The 21,513-nt window shown below is 42.0% G+C and overlaps 1 protein-coding gene across 1 annotated transcript; it reads left to right on the top strand.

Annotated features, from left to right (window-relative positions):
* Positions 1-18,641: 18,641 nt before the first annotated feature.
* On the top strand, positions 18,642-20,405 carry LOC147880613 (hydroxyproline-rich glycoprotein family protein). The gene is made up of 2 exons (XM_087370839.1): positions 18,642-18,890; positions 19,138-20,405. Exons 1-2 carry the CDS (start codon positions 18,665-18,667, stop codon positions 20,142-20,144), a joined length of 1,233 nt encoding a protein of 410 aa, XP_087226965.1. The 5' UTR covers positions 18,642-18,664; the 3' UTR covers positions 20,145-20,405.
* Positions 20,406-21,513: the final 1,108 nt, after the last annotated feature.

Genomic DNA, 21,513 nt, shown 5'->3' with positions numbered 1-21,513 from the left:
GAGGAGTCATATGTGGTCTAAGAACCAGGAAGATGACACTTGGCATAGAAAAATCCCAGAGGATCTTACCAGAGGATCAGTCTAGTGAGATTGTGACAAGTGTTTGCGTCTGTTCAGACAGAAGCAAGTATTCCAGGGTATATTAACCTTGCCATGGGGTCCAGCTCAGCTATACCAAGCTTTGGTGAGGCTGGTAAGTTAGATGGTACTAACTATTGAATATAGATGGTAAAGATTTGGAGACATCTTGTGATGTCTTTGGATATCCCACAAGAAGAGAAAGATTTGTATTTTTGTAAGTTCTTTCAGTATTGAGTTGTGAACCCTTGGAGAGGACTTTTTGGAGCAGGCACAAGCTGTCCAGGATGCCTTACAGATACTGAGTCCATTCAGCTGTACCTTTGGTGTTGTAGAGGGACCGAAAAATCTGTTAGGGTATTGCTCTTTTGCTTGGCAGGATTACTGTGAGGTTATTCGGTTGGATGTGGTGCCTCTTACTCCTTCCAGGCATCACTCTTTCTCGATTGATCCAGTATGGGACATTGTCACTAGTTTGGCAGCTTGGCAGATTTGGAGATCCAGATGTACAGTGCCCTTGATGGCTCTCAGAGTTATCCAGGCCAGTCTCTTTGCATTATTCGGCATGACATTGTTCACACTCTCATGGCCATTGGAGGAGGATTTAGAGTTCTTTTTAAGCAACTACTGCTAGAAGGGCGTCTTTCATGAGGGAGTGGGAACATGGAGGACTTTTATTTCACCCCCCCCACAAGGTCCTCATAGCAATTTGATGCAATCGAATGGCTACGTCACTTTCACTTTCAGCTAAGTTATTTGTAGATATCCTTGGCATGTTTTGTTCATCACAAGTGTTCTTCATGTTTTGATATATTTAGTCACAATAAAACTCATAGACAAGTCACCACAGTGCCGGGTTTTGGATTCTGAGTTACACCTTCAGCTCTCAGCCTACCCCAGATAGCACATGATATGTTTTATATATGTTTTGTACTTGAGCTATTGAGCTCTTTATTTCAGCATAGTACTCAGCAAGGGTCTTAGCGCGCCCTTTGCTCCAGCCCTTTGTGGCTTGTATGAGTTTCTTTCCCTTTTGGTGTACTTTGCACTTTGTCCCATAGTCCTGTGAGGCCTCTTGCGGACGCTAATCTCTCTCTCTCTCTCTCTCTCTCATGGGTGGGGGTGGGGATGGGGAGGATCTTGTTTTGATGTATTTGGTCATACTTAATAGTATTAAGTCATTTTTTACTTTCTTTGGGGGGGGGTGGCGGGGGGGGGCAGGGAAGTGAGCTCAGGGAATGCTTCTCTTTGAAAGAATGTAACACCAAAGTTCAACCACAAGTTTTACTTGCCCATACAAAGTATTCTGTGCATGCCAATGGCACTTGGTCCGCTGTATGGCCAAGCTTCTTACAATAGGTACATTTGAAAGGTTTGAATGGCTTCTTACCCTCGGTATCTTCCTTCACCCGTAGCCTCTCCACGAGCTGTGGGTTTTGGTGGAGTTGGAGCTGCTTTGCTGTGCCAGCACCTCATGTTTTTGCTGTGGGTTTCTGCCTCGGGATTGCAGCCATCATTCGGGACTACATGTGGGCTGCTGCTGCCGCTATTCACGCTGCCATCTGGCCGTACATCAATATGGGTTGTTGCCTAAACTGTTCCAACTGGTACGATGCTCTCCCTTGGCTGTTTCCTGCCGCGATTGCAAGCTGAGCTGCTACAACAGCCCATACTACTCTAGCTTTGCTCCGAGCTCTGTCTTCAGCCCATATTGCTGTTGCCTAAACTGTTCCAACTGGTACGATGCTCTCCCTTGGCGGTTTCCTGCTGCGACTGCAAGCTGAGCTACTACAACAGCCCATACTACTCTAGCTTTGCTCCGAGCTCTGTCTTCAGCCCGTATTGCTGCAACATTTGGAGCAGACATGCACTATTCCAAGGTGAAAATTGTCATTGAAAAGTTTTTTGATTTTTCAACTTGGCAAACCAAGATCAGGCTTTTGCTTATGAAGGGAGGTGTGTGGAAGGCAAAGACAAGAAACCTGAATCTGATGAAAAGAAAACTCTTAACTCTCAAAGACAAAGGGCTTTCTATCATTGGTTTGGGTTTGTATGATGATGTTATTTATCACTTGGATTTTGATGACACTACACATGAACTATGGGACAAGCTCTAGCACTTATTTGGCAATAAAATTAACAATGCCAAAGTCTCTCTCTTAGACATGAGTTCTTTAAGCTCTATATGAAGCATGCAGATTCTCTTAATGCTCATTTGATGGAATCCCTTATCACCCGACTTGCTGCTTTGAAGTCCCCTGTTGGGGAAGATGATTTGGTGGCTGTCCTCCTTTCCAGCATTGAGGATATTCCTCAGTTTTGTGATATCATACCAGCGCTTCGTGTGCTTTGATGAAATTGTTGCAATGCTTCTCGATCATCAACGAAGGCACAAAGGAGGGTGGAAGGGACAGATCTCGGAGGGGAGGAAAGGTAGAAGGGCAGGATGGGGTTAAAGAGGTAGGAGGGTGAGGCGAGGACGGGCGGGGCAAGAGGTAAGGGAAAGGGGGAGGAGGAAGGTTCGAAGGTCCCCCCCACCCTCTTCCCCCAGCTTGCTTTCCTAGCGGTCATGGCCCACCCGCCACCTCTCTGCTCCCCTCGTCCAAAAGGCAGGATGGTGTTGTCTAGGAAGCTTCCTCTAGCTCTGGTCTCACGTACTCTCCAAACTTGACATGCCACCTCTAGTTCTTTGTGGCCTTCTTCCTCGGCTTCTTCCTCTCCACCCTAGTCCACTTTCATTCCGACCCAAGGGGTGTAGGATCGTTGGTGAGGGCGCCGAGCCCTATCCGTCTAAGCTCCCCTATTGCTCTGTCTAGCCTGTGGGCGGGGAGGGGCCGGTCTGCCATCTAGGGCAATCACGTGCCAAGTGTCCAATCGATATGAAGTGGAGGGAATAACCTTGTAGGACATGCTATACACGTTTGAGGCAATTTTGAAGTTGACCATGTTAGGAGGAACATTGAAATTTTATTAAGTCCAAAGCTAGATACAAAGTTTTTCGCATCTTACGCCATCACCGCATGAACTCTCCAATCTTGACATGCCACCTCCAGTTCTTTGTGGCCTTCTTTCTCGGCTTCTTCCTCTCCATCCTAGACCACTTTCATTCCGACCCAAGGGGTGTAGGATCGTCGGTGAGGACGCCAAGCCTTATCCGTCTAAGCTCCCCTATTGCTTGTCTAGCCTATGGGTGGGGAGGGGCAGTTTGCCATCTAGGGCAATCACGTGCCAAGTGTCCAATTGATCTGGAGTGGAGGGAATAACCTTATAGGACATGCTATACACGTTTGAGGCAATTTTGAAGTTGACCATGTTCAAAGTTTTTCCCATCTTATGCCATCACCGCATGAACCCATGAAATGCCTTGAACTCCAATCAATAGTTGCATTCGTCTCCTCCTCTTGCCTATGCTCTTTGTTCCAAATCTACCTCTTCTTTGTATGAGTAAGTGTCCCAAGTAAGAATTTAACCGGCGGCCAAGAGTACTAACCCAAAGAAGCTTATACAAGAAAGGGCCTATCTACTATCTACATGTCATGGTTGTCTATAACAAAGAGGCCAACAATTCAATCATGTATAGATGATTGAACCTATGGAGCTTAGAGGGTGTTCATGTTGAAAAATATGTTTGATGATGAGGATTTTAGATTCCAAAGTCAGGGATCAAGATTGCAAGAAAATGCATTCCTTGCACGAGTTGGCTCGTAAGCCAAAGCATCCACACAAAGTGAGCACTTTAGGTGGTGAAACATTGTGTTGTGTTCAATCTATGCAAGCAACCCATCTATGTGTGGTAGCACAAAGTAATGGATTTGGCCTTACTAAAGCTCATGTGATACTACTTTTCCAAAGGAGATTCAACAAGTTATTAATCGATTTCTCACTATCTAGTATAGTTGGTATTGTATTATTTCGCCACTAATGGGCCATTCGTTTGTTTGCTAAAGGTAAGAAGAACACTGGAGATGAGGCCTTTCTCCCAAAGATTAAAGATAGCCCCTATGAGTAGCTTGGTCATAACATGAATTCACAATGGGGCAAGCAGCCATGCATATTTATTTGTGAAATTATTGATGCATATAGAAGGTTAAGCATTGTTAAATTGCCTCCATGTACTTGATGAAATTTAGACCAAGCCTAAGTTTGTAATATTTTGATGATACAAGCCTTTTAAGATCCAAATCCAATAAGATAGCTAGGGAATCTAGAAGCATGGCGTAATCATGGAACAAGTTTCATGGAGCAAATTATAATTACATTGCAGAAACATAACTACTGTTACTCTTTGTGCACAAAAATGGGCAAATATAATAGTTTTTTAAGAACAAATATTTCAGAGTCTACATGACTTGTAAATTAGTCTCATAGTGCCTCTGTTCTCCAGAAGACCACACATCATAGTTTATCTTTGTTAAATCCTAGGATACAAAGGGTTAGAATTGCGAACTATAATTTCACTAATGATTCTTTAAGACTAGGTTCTTTTGTTGTGACCGCAAAGGAATAATTTTTGTCTTGCAGTGCATGCGGGATTCTTAAAGATTTGGCATAACGTCTTCACAATATTTGTATGCCTATAGGTATCCATCCCCTAAGAACAAGATGGATTGGTATAAAAGCCACGATGTACGTGAGCGTGGTATAATTCATTGGTAGCTTTTGAATTGAAAGCCACCATTCTAGCACATCAAGAGAAGTAGGTGTTTGAAGAAAGTAGGTGTTTGAAGAACATGCCGCTTGCCTCACCTCTAACCTTCCCTACCTTTTTGAGCTCTATCAAAATCTCCTTATATCCCTTGCCACCCTCCTGTTGAGAGACCACGCTTTACATCATGTGATTACATGTGCATAGCACTAATACATATAGAGTATCTTAAAGGAAAGGGTTAGATGTCCTGACCCTAACCCTAAATGAGTTTGTATATATTCTACATTTTTAACTAAATCTAGTGTACATTTAGTCGCTTGTGGTGTGCTCTCTAGTTGTGCGCTTCTTCTCTCTTCTCTTCATATTTTGTCATGGTATTAGAGCTTCCTTGCCTTTCGCTAAGGCATTGCAATCCACATGAGAGAGATTGAGTGATTGAGAGATTGAGCAATCGAGTGTTTCCATCCTTTCATTTCGTTGATGAAAGAAGATTTTTGTCATACAATTCCGTCCATTGGGGATAGAATTTCCATCCATTCATTTTGTTGAGAAACACCGTCCATTGGGGATAGAATTTCCATCCATTCATTTTATTGAGAGACAGATTTAGTTTATGAGAAAATTCATTGACAGAGTTCTTGAGAAATTTTCGTCATTTGTATCCGTCCATGTGAGAGCTAGATCAATTTCTTTGATTGAGAGAGAGAGAGAGTATTCTCCTTGAGAGATTCTGATTGAGCGATCCCTTTGAAGATTTCAGAGTGAGAAACGAAAGATTTTAGTTTTTTCCTGCTAGAGAAAGGTTCCTACAGCCGTTTTTCAGCTTTTGCATCACATATTTTTTGAGGTTGCTCCTCCTAAATTCCTTCTCATATAAGGATTTCTTGTGTGAAAGTAGAGAGGGAAGTCGTTGTAAGGAAAGCGGTTCCTTCTCTAGCCAGCAGCGTCGAGACTCTACAGCCCTGCAACAATCTATCTAAGGCTCCTCCAGCACCAGCTCCAAAGCCACAGATGAGCCAACTGTGACCCAACCAGCTGCAAGCAATGCCTACCTACACGGCTCTACAGTTGCCACGACTCAGTCGCTAGCTCTCTAAGCTCCGAAGCTCTATCGACCAGCCTAGTAGACAACCTCCACAGCTACGAAGGGCTCAGCCTACCGACACCTTGCTCCCTGCTCCAGCGACCTCTCCAGCGACGGATTCCCTCCATGAAGGCAACGCCACAGTCGACAGAATCTGCTACTCGGACCTCCAATGAGGCGTATGCACATCTCTCCAACAACCTAGTAGATTTGCATACAACCGTCGGCTCAACGCCATAGCCGACAAAGTCTCTAGCACTGCGAGGGTAGACTTGGCCATAGCTCCACGGCCAACCGTGCCCATCTCCGCCAGCCCTATCAAACTCCTTCAACAACAAATTGCAACGACCTTATCAAACACCAACGAGCTTCATGCACCAGCTAAGGCTTCCAAACGACCAGCCCATCTTTGCTGCGCCTCCCGTCGACTCTAGTCTACCAATAGCGCTCATCAACAAGCGAGCTTCAATCGCCACAACCGCCACAACTGCAAACCTCTTCAAACCGCCATAATGACACCGGCTTTACCCTCTACTACAACCTCATAGCGCGGACAAAATCTCCAAAGATTTTGTCAGCATCAAAAAGATTTCGACGGCCATTTCTTCGACATGTGGCGATAACCTTATCACCACCAGGGTTGGTCACCCTATTGACACGTGGCAGATAGGGTTCAACCTAACTCATGTTCAATAAACCATGGTTAGGTGTTTGACCTAGGGTCAACCAAGGGATTGGATTGGGTACATAACCCAGGGTCAAGCTAACCCTAGTGAAGTGTGGTCAAAATTGTGACACATGGCATCCTTATCCTCATTACCACATAAGCACTGCCACCTCACCTGCCACCTCAGTATTGCCACGTGGCAGTTCCTTGGTAGTCACAGTTACCCCTTGTCAGGCCGTGCATGTGAACTAGGTTGCCACCTAAGCATAATGCTCCATAGGCACACCTCTTGCTAGGCACAGTTCTTGCATGTGACCCCCTGAGTGGCACATCATCATTGAGCACATTTACACTCCTTTTGCCCCTCCACCTAGATCAAGTCGTATCTCTTGATCCAGGAAGAATTTGAGGGCGCTCCCAAAAGAAAAATCGCTCGATTTTTCTTGCTCTACGTGCTCGTCATCTCATGTGCACATTTTGACACAAGTATCACTCACTTTTGGGCCTCGTCGACAAATCCACTTCCTACATGCACATCAGCCTCTACATCGATGCATCTGACCCCGCACATAAAAAGAACCAAAGAGCAAGAAATTATTTGCTGTTCTTTCATCGATTGACGGTTGGTCTAGATCTAAATCAGAGTAGACTAGATCGCCATAGTGGAGATGGTTTGAATTTCTCCAAGTTGCCAATCTAAGCAATGCCCAAAATTCTCGACTAGTTCCTACTTAGAGTTAGTCCCTACGCTCACATGCGGTTTCACACTCATTACATTTTCTAAAATCCTACCATCTTTGGATCAGTGAGCAGTCTTTAGTGGTATTGGCACATTGTTTCAATGGGCAGATTGCAAACTATTGCACATTTGCACTTCACATTGCCACCATTGTAAAGTCTTTTAATCAGGTTATTTTTTGGCATTTGTGCACATCATTTCAAGCCTTGTAAAGCCTCTTGGCTATTTTTGGCATCATTTGCCACAAATCTTGTAATTCAGATTGGATTATATATTGCAGTTCTATCTTCACCGACAGTTCAGATTTCACTTGCTATAGTCAGTGTTTTGCAGTTGATACACACAGTGATCTCACAAACACTTTGAGTACATTTCTTGCACCTTGTCTACGACTAGCAACCTCAATCTGGAGGCATCTGCTAAGCTAGACAACTCCACTTACAGCCATGGAAATACTGAATGGAGACCATTCTTGTACTTTAGGACAAATGGGAGTATGTCGATGGATCTACACCTAGACCATTGGACGATCCAGCCAGCAGTAGCTCTACTCCACCTATTGTCATAGCACCAACAGTGGGATCTACAGCAAGATTTTAAGTTACATAAATAGTTTCCACACCTGTAGAAGATCTTGCCATTGCCTGAGCATAGGCAGAATGGGACAAGAAAGACAAGTATGCATATCATCTAATCAAGTAGAATGTGCAAGATGTCATGCTAGGATAGCTCAACCAGTCAAGACATCAAAAGAAGCATGGGATATGTTTGCAGCTCTCTATGAGTCCAAGAACACTTCCAGGATTCTCACACAGAGAAACCAAATCAATCAGAGTTTTCGCAACATTGGCGAAACCAATCATGCTTACGTACTCAGAATCAAAGATTACAACAATCAACTTGCAGCAGTAGGAGAGACCATGAATCCAGCAGAAATGGTTCAAGTCATCCTGAATGGACTAGGAGAGGGATACAAGAATCTAGTCTAGAGTATTGCCATCCAACGATAAATTTTAACACTCGAAGAACTTCATCTAGTTTTACTTGGTGAAGAACTAAGGACTCAGGCCATTCATGCACGCAAAGCTCATTCCAATGATCAAGCATTCACAGCTTTAGATAGAAGTAGAGGTAGAGGCAGTGGTAGAGGCAGAGGCAGTGGTAGAGGCAGAGGCAGAGGCAAAGGTAGAGGCAGAGGTAGATTATTCTAGTGAAGTGGTCATCATCAGCAACAAAATCATTATCAAAGTCAGAATCAAAATCAGAATCAGCATCATCCTTAGCAACATCAGAATCAGCAAAGAGAAAATCATTTCAATCGAGGAAGATTCCAAGGACGAGGGAATGCATCCACCAACGTTTCAAACATCCAGTGCAACTACTTTCATAATTTTGGACACTATGAAAGAGATTGTTGCAAGAAGCAGTACGACCAAGGCAGTCAATCCAACAGCAATCGAGGAAATTTTTGTGGAAGAGGAAATCATCATGGTGGGCATTCTAGTCACAGTCGTTATGCAAATGAACATGGGAATATGTTCCTTGCAAACGAGGAAATGTAGAAGACTGATACAGTGTATCTAGACAACACTGATTGCAATTCAAAAGCGAATTTCAGCTATCAAGTCGACCAAGCAGATCAGGATCCTTGGTACATTGACAGCGGTGCATCATCTCATATGACAAAGCATTAGGAATGGTTCACAGAAATGAAACCATTAAAAGGTCAGAAGGATGTCATCTACATGGTAGATAATATGCCGAATCCAGTTCAAGAGAAATGCATTATCCCTATGACCAATTTCATTGGTATGAAAGGATTGGTGAAAGATGTACTGTATGTTTCAAAGCTTAGCAAGAACCTCTTGTCAGTAGGTCAAATGAAGGAACACAAGTACCGAGTCACCTTCGATGGAGATGAATGCACTATCAAAGACAAATCCAGAGGATTTCAGCTAGTAGGAAAAGGAGTCAAGGAAGGATGCTTGTTCAGAATGCTAGCTACAGTTTCAGATTTGCATGCCATGTCAGCTCAACTGCAACAGATGCCACTATCTGCTAAATGGCACAAGAGATATGGACATGTTTATTTCAAAAGTTTGATAGAGCTAAGGAATTAGAATATGTCAATTGAGATTCCTAAGCTAGAGTTTCTTGGAAATTTTGCGAAGCATGCTTCTTCGGCAAACAAAAGCGAACCATGTTCGGTAGAAGCACCTCTCGAGAAAGAGTATTCTTGATTTGATACACACAGATGTATGGGATTATGCCCAGACCCATAGCATCAATGGTTTACTTGACTTTTATCGACGACTATAACAGAAATTGTTGGGTCTACTTTCTGAAAGAGAAATTTGAAGTCTTTTCTAGATTTCAAGAATTCAAAGCCATGGTAGAAAACCAAACATGCAGAAAGATCAAAGTCATGAGATCAGGCAAAGAAGGTGAATACACATCTTCAGCATTCATGAACTTTTACAGAAGTCACGGCATTCGAAGACAATTCACATGTGCAAATACTCCTTAGCAGAATGCAAGAGCTAAAAGGAAGAATGGTACTTTAGCAGACAGTGCTAGAGAAATGCTTAGTGAGAAACATCTCCTGAGTTAGTATTGGGCAGAAGCAATAGCCAGTGCAAACTACTTGCTTAATCGGCTTTCTATTGAACCAATACAAGGTATGACACCCTATGAAGCATTCACTTGACACAAGCCACGCATTGGACATCTCTGCATATTTGGTTGCATAGCATATGCCTACATACATGATGATCATCGCAGGAAATTGGATGCGAAGTCACACAAATGCATCATGGTTGGCTATAGTGAAGATAGCAAACCATACATGATACAAGTTGTATGATCCCAAGGCAAAGCAATTCAGGTTGAAATCAACAACTATGCTCTTTTGACTACCATCATGGCTACATAAGAGCCAATGCACTTCGAAGATGCAGTAGACAAGCCAGAATGAAAAACTGCTATGAATAAAGAAATGGATACTTTGTACAAGAATAATACTTGGGAATTATTCGACCTTCCATCAGGAAAGAAGGCCATAGCAAACAAATGGGTATACAAAGTGAAGTATAATCCAGGTGGAAGCATCGAAAGATACAAAGCCAGACTAGTTGCAAAAGGATTTGTACAGCAGTATGGTCAAGACTATGATGAGACTTATGCTCCAGTAGCAAAGATGGATTGCATATAGTTCTTGATATCACTAGTAACACTCATCAAATGGAATGTGTATTAGCTCGATGTCAAGAATCCATTTCTCAATGGTTATCTAGACGAGGAAGTCTATATGCAACAGCCAGTAGGACATGTTGAACCAGGAAAAGAGAATCAGGTTTGCCATCTCAAGAAAAGTCTCTGCGACTTAAAGCAAGCACCCAGAAGTTGGTACAACAGAATTGATAAGTATTTTGCTAATTTGGGATACATGAAATCCAATGCAGATCATACACTCTACTACAAAGCTCAAGGGGAAGACATTGCTATTGCACTTTTGTACATAGATGATCTGATTGTGACCGGAAGCAAGGATAGCTTCATCAAGACATTGAAACAAGACTTATCTTGCAGAGTTCGACTAGAAAGATCTTGGAATTATGCACTGTTGTCTTGGTATTGAGTTCTAGAGAGATTCAGACAGCACCTTTATGAGCCAGCTGAAATATGTTGACAGTCTCCTGAAGAAGTTTCATATGGTAGATTGTAAGATTGCAGCCACTCCCATGGAACAGAGTTTGAAATTTACTAAAGATTCAAAAGAGCCTAGAGTCAATGACAGGTACTACATGCAGCTCATTGAATCTCTTATATATGTGACTATCACACGGCTAGATATCTGTTATGCAGTAAGCTCACTAGCACAGTTTATGAAAAATCCAAAATAGTCTCACTCAAATGCAGCCAAAAGAGTCTTGAGATACATTAGAGGTACAAGATAGTTTAGGATAGAATACACACGAAGTCATCCAAGGTTGCATGGATACTATGACGGTAACTATGCTAGAGATCATGAGACCAGGAGATCGACATAGGGATATGTATTTTTCCTTGGTTAAGGTGCTATATCGTGGTTGTCAAATAAATAGCCAATTGTTTCTTTGTCTTTGACTGAAGAAGAATATAGAGCACTTACTACAGGTGTATGTGAGGCTATATGGCTCAGAAGACCATTGTCAGAAACAAATGACTTTGATGAATCAAAGCCAAACAACAATATATTGTGATAATCAATCGACTCAAGCATTGGCCAAGTCTCCTGTATATTATTCTAGGATAAAGCACATTGATGTCAGAGAGCACTTCATCAAAGAAAGAGTGTTACTTGCCTGTTACTTGGTGACATCTTATTGCATCATTGTGATAGCAAACAGAATGTTGCAGATATCTTTACCAAACCACTCGGTAAAGAGCTTTTCGAGAAACATCGACAAGCTCTTGGTTTGACGCAGAGGAAGGAAATTCCCATTCAAGGGGTGTGTTGGAATGTAATACTAAGTACTTCTTCGATTCCTGAGAATCATCATCTTGAGGGAAGGGCTACTTCATGATGTTGATCTTGAGGGAATGTGTTGAGAGACCACACTCAACATCATGTGATTACATGTGCATAGCACTAATACATATAGAGTGCTATAAAGGAAACGGTTAGATGCCCTAACCCTAACCCTAAATGGGCTTGTATATATTCTACATTTTCAACTAAATCTAGTGTATAGTTAGTCATTTGTGGTGTGCTCTCTACTTGTGTCCTCTGTCCTCATCTCCACTCTTCTCCTCTCCCCTCTTCATATTTTGTCACCCCCCCTCTATTCTTGTCTCCTTCCAAGAGATGAAAGCCTACTTTTACTTAAAAAGTTACTTCTTGCAGTAATATATTCCATGAAACTCTACCACTTGAGACTCTAGGGCATGCAAGGTCAACTTTTAAGCATTTAAATGCATATCATGTGGTTGTTGAACAATATCTGTGGCTATATCCCCAATATACATCTATGGGCATACTAGGATGAACATTAGGGGGGGCATATCTACAACATTAGAACCAATAGGAGCAACAATATATGAAGGAGCAATAACATGTGGAGGAGGAGCTATAATTGTGCCCATAGGCTCTAGATTGCAAGTGCCATCCTTGAAAGGTCCTTCCACTATACATGGACCATATGAGAATTTATGATAGGAAAAAGCACACCTGGCTACATGGAGGGGGGATCGTTGATATACCATATCTCAAGTAGCCTGCAAGCTCAGTAGATGAATAGTATTGGAAGCTATTGGGATTGGCTTCGGAGCACATATAGGCCTCTTCTCAATTGTATTCTATTGCTCCTTAGTAACCATGAAAGACAATTGCTCCACCAAACCAACGGGGGGTACTATAGTTTGCATGAAGGAGGAGGAGCTTGATTTCCTTGAGCAAAGTGACCAATCTTTTGACATTTGTAACATGCATTTGGAAAAGATGGAAACTATAGAGAAATATGAGAGGGAGAAGACGTGTCCAATCCAACTTCCAAACAAGAAGGAATGGGCATCTACATATCCCAAAGAATACACACCCTAGCATCTCTTCCCGGTATGAAATTTTTTTGCTTTGAAACATGAAGGACTCTCTCAAGCAAAGCTACAAGAGCATGAATATAAAAAGAGAATGATTGGTGGAGACTTCAACATCACCCATACCAGTCAAAAGGACATATATTCTTTAGTTGGATCAAAGCAGGGATCCCACAACATAACATGAGTTAGAAAACCATGTTCTCGTTACAAATACTTCTATCTCTTTTGGGTAGATAGTAGGCCATCACACTAGGTGGTGACGTACTGTCTCACCTAGTGTGGTGTACCCTACTGGGGTAAAGGTGGGCACACACACACACACACACACACACACACACACACACACACACACACACACACAATCCTTTTCTTCCTTTTTTCCATGCAACTTACATTCTTTCCCTTGTTACCCCTTTGGTAAAACTTTTTTGACTACCTCTCCCCTCTCTCTCTCTCTCTTCAAATAAAACTTCCTCCCACACTCTCTACCCTTCCCCTCTCTTTCTTTTAATTTCCCACACACCCTTTCTCACCCCCCCCCTCCTTTTCCTTATTCTAAAGCCTGTTTGTAAACAAAACTATTTTTTCTCCTAATATTTTCCTATTTTCTAAAAATTTCCAAAATCTTCCTAAAATTTCCCTATCCCTAATTCTCTATCTTTCCTCTCTCTCTCTCTCTCAACTTCCCCTTAGTTCTTCAATTTCCCTATTTTCTCCTCTCATTAATCACTCCTCTCTCTTTTTCCTAAATTCCCTAAGTTCAACTCTCTCAAACTTCTCCTCCTCCTATTTTTCCTCTCTCTCCCTATTTTTTCCCAAGTTTTGCTTTTCCTCTTTCCCCCCCTTTTTGTTTCCTAATTTCTTTTATTTTATCCTAGTTTCCTATTTCTCCCTAATTGTTCCCTATTTCTCCCCATTTCTTCCTTTTTTTCTTTTTTTCTCTAATTTCTTCTAGGTTTTTCCTTTTTTTGTTGCTATCTCCCCCCTTTTTTCTTTAATTCTTATCTTAATTTCCAACTTCCCCTAATTGTTCTCTATTTCCCCATATTGCTTCGTATTATTCCTATTCCTTCAAATCCTTTCTATTTTCCCTAATTCTTCCTAGTTTTTTTAAATTTCTCTTCTTTGAAATTCCTTCTTTTTTAAAATTCTTAAAAATCTTTCTTTAAATACCTTTGAAATTCCTTTAAGCTTCTCTTTCTTATAAAATCTCCTTCCCTTATGCTCTAAATCTTGAAATTACATTTATTGCTCTAATCCTTAATTTGTCCCCTCCTCTTCTCCTTTACGTTCACACACCTAAATACATTAAGTTTTTCCACCTTACATAACCATTTATTTACTTTTCCTTAAACTCATCCCAATTATTTTTACACTTAAAGCATAATATAAAAAATTAGCTTTATAAGTCTATAGCATGAGCAACTATTTTTATTGTGATCCCAATAACAAGGGAGGGGTGTTTATGACACCTGTCTTCCCAACTTTGTTAAAATATGGTTCTTATCATTTTCCTTCTTGGATGGTGGCAGGTATGCAGACTCCCCTCTTCAATAAAAGTGATTCTTCTGACGACTTATCAAAGCAAAACTTTTCTGTACAGTCATGCATTCTATAAGTCTTTTGCAAATTGTACTCCTCTCAGTTTTTTGTAATGTCTCATAGCAGTTTTCTCTTTTGTTTCTAGTACCAAAATTGTTTTCATTTCACTATGAAATGAAGTTTTGTGGAGTCTTCACACACACACACACACACACACACACACACACACACACACACACACACACACACACACACACACAGCGACACTCACCCACCCACCCACCCACCCACCCACCCACACACACGCACACACACATGCACACACACACACACACACAAAGTATTACTTTGAATAGAAGAATAGGGCAAATATGCCACCTTGAACTATACAATATTGAAAGACCCTACACACTTCTTAAGGTGAATAATGGAGAGGCTCAAGAAAGAGTATTCACAATATTGTCCCATGAATGGGGACAAACTTCATATAGAATTTGAAGAGATGCCCATCGAATGGTTAAAAAGGGTTAGTCGTTGATAGCCAAATGATAGTATGATTCGGAGCAAAATTACAAGATAGTATGACATCCACATGATAGTATGATTCGGTGCAAAATCAAGCTGGAACTACTAAAAGAAGGTCAAGGGAACTTTGGATACATGAACATGTTAAATTGACTTTCCTTGAGGTATAAGGTCAAGGGAACTTTGGATACATCCACATGTTAGGTTGACTTGCCTTAATGTATAAGGATACTAATATGTCTCCTTCTACTTTACCATCTTGAAGGAACATAGATATCTCTCAAGGACATATTTTAGGTAGACTTGAGAAAGACTATATGATAGTATGGTATCATGACTTGGGCCACTATATTGATCTAAAGTCCATGAAGTCATCTATGAAAACAATATTGTGGATGGATATTGAAAAATCATCATATAGTAACATATGATTGTGTCGAATTTAATGAAGAATGGAACTCCATCGCCTAGGTACTAAATAAAAATCGAGAAATATACATAGCTAAGTATTGTTAAGTGCATATGCATTACAAACTACAAAATAATGGCAAGGGGCTAGTTAATGCCAATGGTGAAAAAAGATACAGTTAGTCTAATGATAATAGAGATAAATAGTGAGTGATGTTATCATCCCGTGCTTTATGGGGCTCCAATTGTTGTGGATAGCCATAGGACATGTGGCTAAATCCTAAAATGTGAGCTAAGGGCTCAAAAAATATATACCAAAGATATGGAAGAGAATGTCGACAAGGTGAGAACAAAGAATTGACACATTCTTTATACCAATTGAAAAGAAGTTATCTAAAAGGCTTTGCACAGTCACAGGCTCAAAATGTGTCATTCTTAAGGGCCTCTTCACCCCTACCTTTCCTTCATAGACCTAGAGCAGCTCTAGAGAGATGGCTGGCCTCTAAGGAGAATTACTATGAGATCATGAAGACCTCTTCAACTAGCCTCTAGGATTGCTTCCTCCCATTTTCTCTCTCTTGTTTCCTCCCTCAACTAGTTCAAGAATTGTTTATTCTATTGCTTTAGCTAGCTAGATGTTATTTCAACTAGGTTGTATTGTTTTGTGAGGTGCGTTTTGTTTTTTTGATGCCGTGGCTTTAGGTATTTTCTATTTTTTAAGCCTTGGGTGTTTCAATTTTTACATTGGGAGTTCATTTGCATAGTTCCAGTTTTATGTTTGTTTGATGGGTTGTCTATTATTCTTATGGTTCTATTTCTCTCTTAGTCCTTTTTTATGCATGGAAGCCATATGATGAAATTCCATGAGCCATTTGCAGAAGTTTTGCATCTATGAAAAAGGTCGCATGGTCTCTCTAGGGAAGGCCCTTTCTCCTCAAATCCCCTCTTTCCTTCCACCCATTTCCTCCTAGCCTTGCTGCTTGTGCTCATTTTCTTGCTTCTCCAAGAAACAATGCTATCACTCAGTTGTTCCAATCCTATGGCAACGTTCTTTGTGCTTGCATAGATTCTCACCTTTCTTTCCCTATCCCTTTATCAATTCTGTAGGCTCGTTTATAGCCTTCTATCCCGATGCTTTTGGTGCCCTCTCTAGGACTCCACCCATGCAAAGTTTCACCCCGTAGGCCCAAAAGAAAGGGTGGGTGAGTCTCATTATCATCACCTTCAGCTTCCCCATCATCATCATGAACAACCTAACCACTAATTTGTCATCCTGCTAGTCCATGTTGCCTTTGCTTATGTAAGAAAAATGGTCGAGGGTGCTTCCTAGTACATTGTTGGTTTCTTTCACATTTGGAAATGATGCTGCCATAAGTCCTCAATCTGGATTCCTTAACTAAAAGATTGGAGCCAATAAGATTTTCCCAATTCACGAGTTGTATAACCTCCTTTCTTGGTAGGCAAGGGTTGCCATTTTTGAAAGCCCTGCAACCAACCATGCATTCTTGTTGTGCTTGGTTGTTTTGCTGTTTGTGTGGCACATTGCAGCTCATTTGTATGAATGATAGCCGATCCTTCTACTTTGGAGAGTTGCTTGTTTTGTTTACTTTTGTGAAAGATGTCACATTATTGATGTTTTAAAGTAAAAATTTGAATTAATTAAATTGCTTTTAAATTCTCTAGCATTGAAAGCGATGTGGTCATAGTGCATATCTTTGCTTGTGAAGGTCTCTCACCAATTTTCTTTTAGCGGCATTTATCCTTCAAGCTCTCTCACTATGGTAACTTTCAAGAGCTTTTCCAGTTCAACTTTTTCATATTATTCTCTTTGAGCGCTTACTTCTTCGTGTCCTTTGAGCCTTGCATGCCAAGTTATCTTCTTCTTCTTCTTCTTTTCTTCTTCTAACCCTTCCTTTTCTTTTTCACCATTGTTCATGCTTTTATGATTGTCATTTCAAGGACCATGAGCTTCTAAAGTTCACGTGTCATGGTTTTGTTTTTATGCATAGAAGCCATATGACTAGGCCTATGGAAGAAGAAAAATGATGACGACATTATAATTCATCATTAAACTATGTATCGAGACCATAAACACACTCACCCCCCTCATTTGAGAAACCTTGATATCATGTATAAAAACTGAGGAAATATGCAACCTGATAGAATATTTCTTAGTGGATATTAGCTTAATTGTTTTGCTTTCTTAAGAGCATTGAGTCAACTGGTGATCTTGGTTCTTATCAATAGACAGTTACCTTGCTTTGGAAAACTTTCTGGCTTGTTTCCAAAGTTGATTGCTCTAAAATGTAGAACTTGAGTGTATCTAGATTATAGTAGCAAAAGGACTAATGCAAGTCAAAACAAACAAATGGGAGCATATAACTCCTTTGTCACCATAACTATGATCACGACAAACATATTTGTAGTTGGCGTGATCTCACATGAGCCAGGAACCAAACCTATATCGATTTGTTGGAAATGCCTATAGTATGACAACTAATTAAGAAAACTAAATAATAAAGGTCTACACACAAATACGGAGATAATGTATAGGATTATAAAATTGCACAAGTTAAAATAAATGTAGACTTCAATATATTTTTTACCAAATTGTGAAATTGATGTATGCATGATAATTTCTAAAACATGATACGATAACAATTGAAAGTGTGCATTCTAAACCTTCCTACCTCACTCAACATGTATTTATCAAACACTCATGTTGTGTGGGATGGTGGAATGTCAACGCAATCGATCCAAGGATGATTTTCATCTATTACTAGCAATTATACAAAAAAGTAACATTTTCTTGTATTGGATCAACCAAAAAATCGTGGATCCCAAGTGCCTGAAAGCGCACCGCCCCTCAATGCCCATCACTAACCTTTTGCAAGAAGTAAAAAGATGAAGCAGGCTGTCCACTTCACTCCTAAAGCCCTTACCGAAATCTAATCGGGGTCAGCAGCAGTAGCCGCACCTAGATGCATTCGCACCCAGATGATACGCGGCATGCAACTGGGCTGCGGGGAAACAAGTCCCAATGCGAGCAAGTTGACTTGTAATTGCCAAAAGTGTCAGCATACAGATAGAATCCTAATTCCTAAGCTACTCTAGGGCTTGAACTTGATTCCTGACGGTGTTTACACACTTGAGCTACTCTTGATCTTGAACTTGACTCTTGACAGTGTTTACACACTTGCCGCCCGTGGGCATGCCCAAGGCTCATGGATGAGCAAGATTGCCTACCCACACTGCGCCCACAGATCAGATGCATTTGTTGCATCTTGGGCGCCCAGAGACTCGAGAGAATGTTGGCACGTTGACCTTTCTTTGACCCTTTCTCCTAAGCTTTATAGATGTCATATCCAAAGGCAACACTTATTCACTAAGAGCGCCATGATGCAGATGCATGGACATCTCGATGTTGTTGCTGCATCGCCTGCACGATTGGGGCTCACGACTATGGCGGCAGCAGCTCCCCCTACAGCATCTCATCCTCCCCCCTCCCTATTGCGCGTTGTGCCCCGTTCGACGCCTCTTAATAGCTTGCCTCCTGACCGAAGGGCGCAGGTTATTCTTGAAGAAATGGCAGGACTAACTACCCGGCTTGCCGAATTGGGAGGTAAGCAGCGTGCCCCCTGAATTTCAACGGGTCGGCAACATCTGTGCATTTTGTGGGCATCTCTGCGCCCTCCTTTCTGTCTCTGTCCGAGAGAGAGAGAGAGAGGGGGAGGTGTGTGTGTGTGAGAGAGAGAGAGAGAGAGAGAGAGAGAGAGAGAGAGGTGTGGGTGTGTGTGTGTGAGAGAGAGAGAGAGAGAGTTGTTTTATGGCTTCCTTTGTTAAACAAGACACTTGTAACGCTCTTACAGGTAGTAAATCATGGCAAGGTGTCTCCGGTAAAGCGCCTACATTCTTGACTAAAGCTACAATCACCTCTGAGGGAGCTGCTGCCTCCACCACAAAGGAGTTGCTTCCCCTTATCGAGTCCCATCAGGAACTTCTCTTCGAAGCAATAGGAGAGATTAACAAGATACAGGAGATGGAGCAGGAGAAGCAAAGAATTGCAGGTGTTATTGCATCAAAGGATTCTGTTATGCGAGAGTTTGCGAAAAGGCTTAGAGATGCTGAGCAGGTTTTGGAGTACACCGTCGAAGATTATGGAGATTACAGAAGACCCAAGCGCACCAAGGGAGAAGATGCAACTACAAGTCAAGGAGCTGTTGGGCTTGGAACCATTGACGTGAAAGAGCTTGTGGCATACGCCCATCGCATCAGCTATACGACTTTTGCACCACCAGAATATGCTACAGGACAGGTGGCCCTGAGAGGAGCACTACCTCCTGCTCCTCAGGATGAGCAGATGCGAGCTTCTCAGCTTTACCATGCTGCAGACATGGATATAGGTCTTCCAAAACCAACCATGATGCCTGCATCCCCTTCGTCTGCTGATACACATCTGGACGCAAGCAAGTTGAAAGCCGAAAGTCCTCAGACCGTCAGGCTACCTGCAGGGGTTCCCCTTCCTGCTATTCCACCTGGATGGAGACCTGGCATGCCTATTGAGCTTCCAACTGACCTACCTCCAATGCCCCCAGGGTGGAAGCCTGGGGATCCTTTGCCACCGGGTTTGGAAATTCCTACAGTACCTCCAGGTTGGAAGCCTGGAGATGCAGTCTTGCTGCCCCCTTCTATTGCTGCTTCCAGACCTCAAGATCAGTTGACCCCAAGGCCTGCTCCTCCTTTGGCTGTGCCATCGGCACCATCTAGTGTCATTCAAGTGCCTTTTGTCCAACTTGACTTGAATCCAGAGTTGGAGGAAGATTATGGGAGTGAATATAGCGACGATGATGGAAGCTCAGAAGAAGAAGATGACTGAGAGACGGTTGAGATACAGCAGCTGAGCAGTAAGACAATCCTCTCAATCTTCGTTTTGGAATAAATTAGACCTATGCAGGTTTTGTCGACTCAGATTCGTGAAATATAGACTTACAGGACATGCCCATATTAATATGGGCTAGGTATAATGTTCCAAAATGCATCATCATACACAAAAAATTGTGGATGTGCATATTATGTATCTCCACAACATTCTAGCTTATCATGTTACAAGCATGCATCATTTACACAAAAATGTGGCATACCTGCTTTGGTTAATAGATTTCTATTCTGACCTTTGTTTTTTCTCTCTCACTTTCTCTCTATATTGTTCAGCCCCATTTCGGGGCTCTGGTCATTGGCCAGGTCAGAGAGGGGCCACTCTTCGGTCCCTCCGTTGGTTTGTTGATCCCATTTGTCCAGTTTGAGACAAAGGTGTGTCCAATCTACTTATGCTTGCTGGTTGTATTTGTCCGACTTCAGACAGGGTGCTGGTACCTGCCCCCTCCCTTCTCTCCCCCACTCCCGAGAACACTGACCCTGGGTTATTCATCTGGTCGTCATCATGAAAAGGGTCTTCGGCTAGTTGTCATCTCCAGCCCTTTGGCCTGCAATCAATGGGTGAAAGCATTGAAGGGCACTCAGTCTCCAAGGGGCTGTCCCTGTGTTGCCTCTAGTCAAGGGTTGTCCTGCCCCTACTACAGCAAGGGCGCAGGTAGACAAAGAAGGGGGTGTTATCTCCTAGGTCCTTTGTTTGGGGGGCTTTTCCAGCCCCAGTTTTCTTAACACGTGCAGACTCACAGTTAGGGCATTATAATTTATTTGGAAGCAGCACTCTGTTGTGGTAGAGGCACCATGAAGTTTTCTTTGATCACTCTAGCCAGATTTATTCTGGAACCCAGCCCAAGGATTAGCTTCAAAGAAAGGAAACTAGGCAGCCTTTTAGGGATTCAGTCTCATCCCAATATTTCGCACATTGTCTCAAGAGATTCAACCTGTTTTGTCTTAAAAGTGCATTTGCTGGTCTTGGCATAGAGCTGATGCAACCTCAATATTTGTACCACTTGCTTGACATACTCGATGTGTTCTTTTCATTAGTGCCTGAAATGTAACCAGTGTATCAGTCAACCCAAATGGCATCACCTTGAACTCACATAGGCCCCTTTTTGTGTGGAAGGCTGTGCTCACGACCTCCTTTTATCCTGATCTGGAGATAACCTGGCCTCAGAGTGACCATCTTTGAGTTCATCCAACGAGTGGGGATTGGAAACCTGTTTTTAATAGTGGTCATGCTTTGCAATCAAGGCACATGTGATATGAGCCAGTACCAACTGAGAAGTGAGGTAAGAAATGATGAAGCAACTCCTTTA

This window comes from Dipteris shenzhenensis, chromosome 32 (assembly GCF_047967505.1).
Source record: "Dipteris shenzhenensis isolate YYH24624 ecotype China chromosome 32, Dip_SZ_1.0, whole genome shotgun sequence".
Lineage (NCBI taxonomy): Eukaryota > Viridiplantae > Streptophyta > Polypodiopsida > Gleicheniales > Dipteridaceae > Dipteris > Dipteris shenzhenensis.
The sequence above is the reverse complement of the archived record's forward strand: the minus strand, read 5'-3'. Positions and strand labels throughout refer to the sequence as shown.

Bases quoted from the DNA above. Each gene is read 5' to 3' on its own strand.
- LOC147880613 (XM_087370839.1), top strand. From the start codon at position 18,665: ATGATGCAGATGCATGGACATCTCGATGTTGTTGCTGCATCGCCTGCA. The intron at 18,891-19,137 runs GTAAGCAGCGTG...ACGCTCTTACAG, and splicing joins CCGGCTTGCCGAATTGGGAG to GTAGTAAATCATGGCAAGGT.